We start from the raw sequence: 11,030 nt of genomic DNA, 5'->3' as shown, positions 1-11,030 counted from the left end.
AAACCTCATCATAGAGACCCGAAATGTATATGTTTGGGGCTTTCAGTAATGGCTGCTGGCTGTACCAATCAAAATCATGACATGTTATCTGATAAATTTGGTTTAGCTCAGACGATCAGGCGCCTCACATACAGATGCTATAGTCTTCAATGCATGGGTCGCAGCACACACCTCAAGCCTTTGATGCATGATAAGCCAACATTTCCTCTCTCCTCAGCTGCCCAAACAACAAAGGTGAAAAATGACATACCATGTGCTAAAGCTTTAAAGCACATAGAGAGCAACCTGTGCATTGTTCAGCAATTAGTTTGACTCTCTGGACAGTGGATAGACTCGGAAACTCAGGGTTTGAGAGAGTGGGGAATGACATCCGGGAAGGAGGCATAGGTCGGATTCGAACCCAGGCCGCCCCGCTTTTGAGACCTACAGCCTCTGTACATGGGGCATGCGAACCAACCACTGGGTCACCTTATATCTGCTTATATCTTCTTACATGTTGGTCTCCATCAAGTAGCTGGGTTCTTAAAATGTTTATGATTTTTAGGTTTATTATGTTGGTCGGATTTTTGCATGTTTTTTTTTTGTTTTTGCTGTCGTTTGGGTTCTTATGCTTTGTCCTCATGCATGTTTCTCCTGTTGTCAAAGCACTTTGCAAACCCTTGTTTTTAAAGGTGCTATTTAAATGAGTGATTTTTAAAATGATTATTAACACCTCTGTCTAAAGCATTACATGTAGATCTCAGTGCAGTCACTGTTTGTATTGGTCTGTGTGATTGCAGCCCGAGGGAAACAGAATCTGTCAGTGCGACTTTAGAGCTTACTGTGAAGTGTTACATACCTCAGCGAACACTGATAGCAGCCGCATTGTTCAGGGCAGGAACCAGGGCGATAATGAGGTCTGTGACAGGCTGATAAAACTAAAAATAAACACCATATACACTCAACACAGAATAGAAAAACAGATGAAAAACACAAGCCACCATGAGCCGCATATCACACATAAACAGACAGAAAATAGGATTCTCACTCCTGTGTTATAATGATGACGCGCACTGACACATTAGGAGTTTTATTTACTCACACCTTCATCGACACTCACAAAGCGATGTACACATGAACCTTTTTTTTTATTAGGTGATGCAGAACAATACAAGACAAGTGAGGGATATGACAAGAGCAAAAGTATGTAGGAGACAGGGGAGACACGACGATACAGCACAGCATAGACAAAGACAAAACAGGCAAGCAGGGAGTAATAATAACGTTTTGCAATTTTGTATGTTGAGGGTGTTGAAGGGCCCTGCTTGTGTATGTGTGTGTATGTGTGTGTGTGTCATTCGAGTGTATGCTTGTGTTTTGGTTTTTTTTTGTTCTTTTTTCCCCTCTTCCCTTCTCCTCCCCTCCCCTCCTCCATACCCCTATTCCTATGTTTGTCCTTCTTCTTTCCCTCATTCCATTTTTCATTTATTTTCTTTCTTTTTTTTTTTTTTTCCTTCCTTTCTACTTCAGTCATTGCAGGGGTGCCCCTGTCTCAGCTGCCCCCAGAACCTGCGGAGGGGGCCAGCCGATAGGGTCGCCTACTGCTGACTTCTCATCAGGGGTGCCCCTGTCTCAGTCAGGTTCTGTACACATGAACCTGAATGACTCAGCTCATACCTGTCCACATGGCTTCATGGCTGTTCCTCATACACTAATTTCTGTTTCCATGAGTCGTATCACCTACAGGACATCTTGCACCTGCCTCAACTGTGAACGGGACTCTGAGACAACATCTCCTTCATGCTGCTATGATGTGCTCTCACGTTTTTATTAATTTTAAGTTCCTCGTGTGGATCAAACTCCAAAAAGTGTCCTACACATTTTCCCTCAAAGCATCTCACACATCCAGGCCGGTCAATAAGCCACCCTGAGATTCCTGGGTGAAGTCAATTAAATTGTTTTTAGAAGAACCTAGACTTTCCTAAATAGACTTTGCAATGTGCCGTCATCTTCGAGCCTTTTTCCCCATTTGTGCGTTATTGCCTCTTCTATGCATCCGTGCTCCTAATTCTAGTAGAAACGCTTCCTGTGCAACAAACCATGACAGACTGGACTGTGACGTGAAGCAGAGGAGAATACATTTTGCGCAGTAAGTATGTGCCTGGTTGGGAGGAAATCTGCCTGAACAGGAAAAATAGTTTTTTATCAATGTGATACTGAGCTGAGGAATGCTGGGACAGTCATGTTTCGGGAAAACGAGGTCTTTGACTGACCTCAGCCTCCCGATCACACCGAAGCGTTAACAGAGTGACACACTGACAAGCCTCTGTGTGTGTGTGTGTGTGTGTGTGTGTGTGTGTGTGTGTGTGTGTGTGTGTGTGTGTGTGTGTGTGTGTGTGTGTGTGTGTTCACAGAGGCTAAAACATATACAGAATGTTGATTGTCAGTACTTTAGTGTGCCACACATCATTGTAGTTAAAGGCTTCATGGTTCCTGTTATAAGACATCACACATGGAGCCACTCAAAAGGAGTCCAGGATCCTGCGCAAAATAAGGTTGTCTACATTTTTTATACAAGATACATTTTAGATACAGGAGGTTTTAAAATGATGCAATCTCCATTCTTTTTCTTGACAGCATCCCAATGAACAAAAACTCTGAAAAAACTACAGATTTTTAACCTCAAGCTGCAAAGAGCACCAAAACAGGGCCAACATATTTGTGCAATTTAGACAGTGTGCAGGATGTTGGGGGCCTGTAGGACTTCTATTTTAGGTGGCTTTTTTAGAATTTTTACTAGTATCATATATAAGTTTTACAATTCTGGTTTTGGAACAAAATACAGTGTTTGGTATGCAAATAATTAACGTTTAATACGAACCACCTTAAATCTAGGTAGCCATTACAGCTGAATTTATACTGTGCACAAATGTGCCGTTATACATCTTATTCGTGATGCCTGTGGGTGTTGTAAGCTATATTAAAAAATGCTGGTATGTGATTTAAAGTGTGTAATTTTGTACTTGTGCATTAGCAACAAAAAGAGACTTAATTTCTTCAACGGTTGTTCAGAAAACAAGCAATATGGAAAACAAATGTTCGTAATTGAGTAGAGGGAAAAGCCTCTAACACAGTAGCTATTGCAGATACTTAAATGATATAATGACAATAATTAAGTGTAATTAAAAAGAAAACTTTACATTATACTGTATATTACGAGACCCCTGAACATAATATTTTTTATACTTTTTGGGACTTCAGGGGCTCTGTATTTGATTGCTTGTCTTGCTTGTTTTTAAATATTTGTATAACAAACTCTTTGAATGATATTACACCATTCTTTCAGGCTGGGCCCCTGAAAGGCCCAGTGAGAGGGCCCTGAAATCAAAGTATTTACATTTGATCAGTGCTGTTAGCACTAGCCTCCTGGCTAACATTAGCTCCCTGTGCCTGGCTCCTATCAGCCTTTGAAGTTGACTGAAATAAGTTTGTTGACAAGTTCTTGTAAGGGTCAAATGCCCGAGCCAACTCCTTCCTTTCCATCTTCTTTTCTGGCATTCTCACTTAGTGCAGGTCCTGGAATAGCTTTGCTGATTGCAACAGGCATAACAGTTAAGTTCACTGGGCTCGCTGCTGGGAACATTACAAAAAAAGAGGCTCATATTATTTTAAGAAGAGGGGGTTTATATTTTGAAACATGCTTAATTTTACTGAAGCAACAATACAAATAAAATGTGTGTATTTTTTGCTTTAAGAGGTAATAAGAGTAATTTGGTGTAAAATAAAATATGTGGTCATTGTTGCTTAAAGGGTCACAAATTATATTCCTTTTTAACCAGTTTAAATGAGTCGTAGAGGCCCCCAAGACATGTCTGTGAAGTTTCTTGCCAAAAATCCACTCTGATACTGTATTTTATCATGCCTGTAAACTCCTCTTTTTCAACCCTGCTCAGAACAGACTGTTTCTGTGTCTGTACCGTTTAATGTAAATGAGCTGTGACTGACCACCCCCTCTCTGGAAGGACTCTGGTGTCTCTGGCTTTCTCACTCCATATCCTATTGTTTATGGTGAGAAGGCAGACTCAGAGGGCAGAACAAACACCTAGCTGTGGGAGTGTCACCCACCTGGGGGAGGGGTTACTGTCCTTTGTGATGTCATGAAGGGAAAATCTCCAAACGGCCTGTTTGAGCACACATTTTCTGAAAACTGGAGCAGGAAAAAGACAGACAGGATAGACTTTCCTTATCATTGGGGGGTTTGTAGGCAGACCAGGGACACATGATAGTGTTCAAAAAACATGGTAAAGTGGATTTTGCATACTATGTGACTTCAAAATAAGGATGGACCATGATTTTTTTGTGCCCTCCCAATGTGACTGGGCCCAGAAAGCATGCTCCATGCAGATATTTTAGAAATGTTTAATTTAAAAAATAACAATAATCTGTGAGAGGTGACAAGAAAACTTTCAATGGATTCTTGTTCCTCATGTCCCTGGCTGTACCCCTGAGAATTTTCAGCAGATTTTCCTGAAGAGTTTTTTAAATAATTAAAGTTGAATTCTGGTCAAATTGCATAGAGACGCTGATATTCCAGGAATGTTTGAGATGAAGGCACAGAGCTACATCAGTCAGCCTCGACAGACATTCCCACAGTTGCTAAGTGAGTTAGCTTTTGTCATTTTGTGTCCTCCATATTTTCATTTGTTTGTTTTTGTTTCCGGTTTTACAGAAGTTGGCACCAACATAAAAAAGGCTGGAGCCAAGATCCAACAAACCCCCCCAAAAATACCCTCCAGATTTACACTGTGATTTACAAACTGCACGACAGACCAACAACCTCAAGCCAAACAAGTTAAACTTTGTTTACCTTGTTTTAGATGTTGCCAATCTTACTGATTGTTGTAGATGTTAATCAAACAGGCCAGAAGTTTCCTTGAAATAATAAAGTGAAATTGTTATTGCTGTTAAAATATTCTATCTAGATAGATTATTCTCAGAGACGTCAGCGTGTCTCACCTAGTGTACCAAAATGTTCCCGTGTTTCTCAACGCCACTCTCAAAAAGGAAAAGGTCAACATTTACCATCTGTTTTAACGTGTTGTACAATCATTATCAGGAGGTGTTTCTAGGAGACAGAGTGGTACAGTCTTTCTCTGAAATAAATAAATAAATCACATTAACAGGTGCAATACAACCTCATGTGCAAAACATGCCTATTCCTGTTGGTTTTCTGATGGTTTTGTATAATTCTGATGTTTTATAATTATATTGGGGGTGGCAGTAGTTCATTCTGTAGGGACTTGGGTTGGGAAGCAGCGGGTCGCCGCTTCAAGTCCCTGTGCAGACCAAGGCCCTTTCTGAATATCCACAGTACAGTAGGCAGTACTTTTCAGTAGGGAGTTTCAGTAGACTGAACCCTCGTGGGTTCCGGGTTTTATGCAGTATGGATCGGATGCATCCTTTCAGGAAATGAATTGTATTTTACCACTCACAATGCTGTACGAAATTAAACGTAAATCATCACTTCACGTCCGCCTCCAAATCAAAACAAACGAGCGTGGATTCATTGAATCCATTTTTAATCTAGAGTTAAAGTCCCGACTGAAATCACTACTTTAAATTAACAACAGAAAATATAACAAATGTATACATTATTATAAAACCTTTCCCCCTCTATTTAAATAATGATTTCACTATTTAAATGTATCTTTATTGGTTTATTTTATATTCTGTATATTACTGTCTTTCATTTGTACTTTCCTTTATGTAGCCTACTGTATGTTATTTAGTTATTTAATCTTTTACTTGTGATATTGTTTTTTTTACCTGACTGTATGCGCATTACTCTTCTTGAATAAAGCTAAACAAAAACGTTAAAAAAACGGGTGGATGACGCCACTTCCTTACTGAATGAATCAGATGAAGTAGGAACAAATATCTGCTTACTGTGCGCGCCTACTGAATAGTAGATTCTAAACAGTATACAGCACGGATAGTAGGTACTGTCTACTGCCTACTGACAGATTGAGTAGATACTTGGTAATTCAGATACAGCCCAAGTCTGGAAATTGGTCTGGTACAAGTTTACTTCCTGAGCACTGTCGAAGTGCACTCGAGCAAGTCATAAAGAGAGATGAAAGTTATTCACTAAACATCTTATCCCTTGAGAGAGCTCCTGAAGTGAAGAACTGTGAGGAGGAGTGAGGAGGACTTTTAACAGGCTGCAGAGTTTCTCAAGCTGAGTAGAAACCAGCAGAAAAAAGACGGGGAGATAGGTGATCACACAAACAGCTCTGTCACAGACTTATTATTATTATTGTAAATAAACATTAGCAAATAAATACAAGGGCACAGCAAGGAAGGACTCGCACACATTTTTTCCTCTGTTTTTGGATCAGCCAATCACAGCTTTTGAAAGAGTGTGTAATATTCATCAACAAGTTGAAGGACGCCTCCTCACTTGGATAAAGGATTCTGTCACTTCTTTGTTCAGAGTTGCTCTGAGATTATTCCTAAATCACTCCTAAGTGAGGACTCCTTCCTAGAGCTTGTTAAAGAGCTCTCTGAGAAGACTCTCAGAAGTTTGTGAATACAGCCCTTGAGTTGTGTTAAACTTAAACCTTAGATAGGGTGCCCTCTAGTGACTTTTAGGTCATTTATCTGGACAAGACAAGTGAGTTTTGGTTTAAGTATGGGTGTAATTAAAAATCACAACATGAAGTCATAATATAAATGTTTTTATAAATTTCCCCGTTGTGGGATAAATAAAGTTTTATCTTATCTTAATAAAGCATGTTATTTTATTCCAGACAATACCGGTTTAAACCAGACTTTAACTCTGACCTCCAGGAAAGCTAATGACACAGGACCTCTGTATTTGTGTATTTTTGTTGGCCAAACATTTCTGTAAAAGACCACCTTTATTACTTCTTTTTGCAGTTTGTTGTAACCTGGTAGGTTGCTATTCTGTAAAAGTGTGACCCGTGGTTCTCAACTCGTCTAGCCTCAGGACCCACCACCATTTCCTCTGTGAAAAATTGAGATCCAAATTTGGGATATTTGTCGACCAATCAGATTGATTTAATTAAAAATTGTGCACTTTGGACATCAGTCGGTGCAAAACATGTGACAGAAGCAAGAAACATGTTAAAAAAGTCCTTCACAGGCTTTTTTTTTTTTACACACGTTTTTATCCAGGCACACATTTGCGACCCACTGAAAATGGCTCTGCGACCCACCTCTGGGTCCCGACCCACCAGTTGAGAACCACTGCTCTAGACAGAACTGGATATTACAATGCGAGCAAATTTGAAGCCTCGCTTCACAAATGATCTAATAACAACAACACAATGAAATCTGTCTCAGGAGTTTTCTTTTTGAAGAATTTAATAGAAAACAGGGAAAAGTAGGCATTAAGACTGAAAAAGTGAGAAGTAGAAAGAGCATAAAGTTATTAGTTAGAGTCCCTCAGCTCTCTGACGGTGGGGGTGCAGCCCTGCGCACAGCTTTGGCCAAGGCTTGTTGGATGACTGGGTACAGTTTATAGCATCCCTCGATGCAGGTTCGAACCCCCGCTGTCAGAGTCTCTTCAGTCATTTCTCCGTCTGACTGCATCCCAGAAATCTGGTTCAAGCTGGGAAGAAACGCAACAGTCAGACTGCCCTGGTTCTTGCTGCTGACCGAGCCGCAGCTGTTTTCCTCCATGTAAGAGGGGTCTACCACATACGAGGCACCGTCCTGGCAAATGGAACAACCGAGCACCAGATCATACATTTCTATCCCGGCATCTGCCAGAGCAAGGGAGGCACACGTGACAGCATGGGCCAGAACTGAACCACTGTTCTCAAGAACCATCACGTTGATCTCGATCTGAGAGCGGGGGTATTTGTGGAGGCAGACGGCTGGCTGCAGACTCTCATGCAGCATCAAGGAGAGATCCTTGTCCTGGCTCCCCTGAATCCAGGAGCCCCTCTCCGGGCAGGAAAAGGGAGCGAAACGCATGTCAGTCGTCAACCTGGACAAACAAAGAGAAACATAAACTTATTTTACAGAAGATATCACATACAGACTAAAAGTGTCAGATTATTAAAGGTATAATATTTAATGTAAAATAATTTTACATTAAAATATCTAAATTAATTAAAATTGACTAAACATGTTAAATAAATATATATATTTTTTTATTCAGTACTTACTCAAATATTTCCATCAGTTATCAAAACCAGAGAAATCCTTAATTTTATAGTTCATCATGGCAGTGGCCACAACAGATCCGCTGATGAGAAACACATGTTTATCGTTGCCAAGGAAACACCAGATGTTACATAAGCTACATAAGCTAGCGGGAGCTGCTACTGAAAGCTGCCGTACTGTTGCTGTATGTGCTGATGTGATAAACACTTAAAAGAGTTGATTTTCATTGTGGGTGGGGGTTGGAGAAGCAGTGAGAACTCCCATGATTCCCCTCCAGCCTCGACCCTGGCAACGGAATTCACATACTGTACCTTTAAGAAGTTAGGTTGTCAAGATGTGACCTGATACAGTAAAAAAAGTATATCTCATCTGTTTCCATTGGACATATATATCATTAACAGTATAAACATGATAGAAGCACAAGACTCTATCAAATACACCAGAGTTTGATCAGTTTTTTCTTTACTAAAAAAAAAGACATAATGAGACAACAGGTGTCACGATACCAGGTTCTTAAACTTTGGTATACATTTAGTAAAAATCTAATTATACTGATACATGTTTCAAAACCACAGCACCAAAAGTAGACGACAGACGTCTTAAGGCAGCCAATGTTGAGTTTTAATTTCTAAACGTTGCAGGCAAACTCCTGCACACTGTCTTAAATACACATTGGCAACTTGTGGGTGGATTCCACCACCACAGCACCATTGTGTGGGGTTTCCAGGGCACCTTGGGGCTGTGACACAGATGGAGCAAACTGTGAACCTGAATTTTCAGGGAGATATTCTAAGTTGGATTGTAAAACAGAACCCATTTTAATATGTTGAGACCAGCAGGTGAGTCTTTGTCCGTCAGGTAAATAAGACTCATTATATTCAGAATTTGAGATTTTTTTTTTTTTTACGTTTTGTACTTTCATTTCCTATTTTTGCTTAATGTCATGTTTCTTGAGGATCTATATTCTTCAACATATATTTATATTTAAACTTCTGTTTGCTCTAATGATTCATTTGAGTGATTCTTTTAATCTTTCTGTGTCATTTTGTCATGATGCTTATGATGTCTTGTGTGAAGCACTTTGAATCACCTTGTTGCTGAAATGTGCTTATATGGGTGTTAAAAAAACATCCATCTCTCCAAACACTCTATGAACGGTGTGTTGGTAGACAGGCACAGATAATAGTGTCCGAACCGACCTGCATTCTTCACTCTGAGCTTCAGCTTGTACACTCTGGATAGAGTAAGGGTCCCTCAGACCAGGCTGAACTGCTATAAACATCCATTTGTGCTGATATCCTTTAATATTCTGAATAATAATAATAGTAATTTAGGATGATGTGGCAAGGAGTCGTGTAATATGTCAATATGTCACTGCTCTGGGAAGGTGTTTTTCTATGTGTGGAATTCTTGCATGTTTTGTATGATCCTATTTATGTACTTAAAAAAAAAAAAAAAGATCTTTTAACTGCAGGACAGAGTGGAGACAAATTTCCCTTCGGGTAGAATTAGGTATCTTCAGTGGTGTAGTGCAGGGTATACGCACACAGGTATACGGAGTATACCCACTTATTTTTCAGTCTCCATAGAGTATACCCACTTCTAAATATCCTCTGATTCACACCATTGATTTATGAACATTATTTCAGAGTATGCTGCAATTTTTTTTCCTAGGATGGTGTAGGGATGACCCTCCCTACTCTGTCTCTAATTTGTTAGTGTGCACTAACTAAATATGTAAGAGCAGTCTTAAAGCCATTGTTTTTATCCGAGGCCATTCATCCTTTGGTGGACGGGCCGCTTAAAATAAACATTTTTTGGGGAAAATTAAGAGTATACCCACTTCTTCAGGCACCACTACACCACTGGGTATCTTATCTTGTAAATAAATATGCCTTGCCTATTGATGCGGATGCAGTGTACGGACTAAGCCAACCTACATGTTATTATGATATTAATTAAATTGACAGAACAAAGACTTCGTTATCGTATCAATGGATGAAATGTTACTTTTAATACAGCCAACATTATTCACTTAAGTTGTCATACAAGATCAGCTTAGACTCTGTTGTCCCAGCTTCCAGCATTGTCACAGAAAATACTAAGTTACATAGACACATAAATAAAACCTACTAAGGAATAAAATCAATTAACCTGTACCGCTGTTTACGGTTTTGTTAATCAGCATTTAAGCAAAGTTTTAGTTTTAAAAATACTTCATACCTTCCACATTTCATATCTGTCTCATCTTTGCGCTCCGTCTCTCTGGGGCCGTAAACACAGCACATCAACTTGGTGTTTCCAGCCTCGATGTACGCGGAGCCTTTAGCCTGGCTCACCAGCCCGCAGCGGACGAACACCGGCCGGACATCCACTTGATCCCGCTGCCGGCCGTCTGCTCTCGGGCCGTGCGAAGGGGGAGCGGCCGCCGGTTTGCACAAAAACAGTGACGGGCTCTGGGTAACTTCTGGACCGCGAACACGTTTAGTGTCAGTCGGCATGGTGGTGGTGGTGGAGATGCAGCAGAACGAGAGCAACTAGTGCGCAGCAGCGTGTAAGCGAGTCGGACACAAAAATGTGTCCTCCGGAAACACAGCAAACAGATACATGGTTCCGCGAGAGTTACATCCGGTTACATCAGATACATCTACAGTGCGCGTTTGCAATAATAGGAAACATTATTTGAATATCATAAAATGATGACAATGACACATTTGAGCAAAATCGTTGATACATGACATTATGAAAAAAGCCAGACCTCAAACACCAACGCGTATTTGTTGAACGATTAGAAATTCAATTTTAATAATATATATTTTTAAGAACATGTGCTCATCATTTTTCTTTTTTACAACTCC

The 11,030-nt window shown here is 40.1% G+C and overlaps 1 protein-coding gene across 1 annotated transcript; it reads right to left on the bottom strand.

Annotated features, from left to right (window-relative positions):
• Window positions 1–7,347: 7,347 nt before the first annotated feature.
• On the bottom strand, window positions 7,348–10,716 carry exosc6 (exosome component 6). Its single transcript, XM_061036951.1, has 2 exons — window positions 10,396–10,716; window positions 7,348–7,993 (listed from the first exon to the last, which is right to left on the bottom strand). The coding sequence occupies exons 1-2, from the start codon at window positions 10,671–10,673 to the stop codon at window positions 7,447–7,449; spliced, it is 825 nt and encodes a 274-aa protein (XP_060892934.1). The 5' UTR covers window positions 10,674–10,716; the 3' UTR covers window positions 7,348–7,446.
• Between the last annotated feature and the right edge of the window lie 314 nt (window positions 10,717–11,030).

Source organism: Labrus mixtus, chromosome 4 (genome assembly GCF_963584025.1).
Source record: "Labrus mixtus chromosome 4, fLabMix1.1, whole genome shotgun sequence".
Lineage (NCBI taxonomy): Eukaryota > Metazoa > Chordata > Actinopteri > Labriformes > Labridae > Labrus > Labrus mixtus.
Note: the sequence above shows the minus strand (reverse complement) of the source record. Positions and strands in the feature narration are given on the sequence as shown.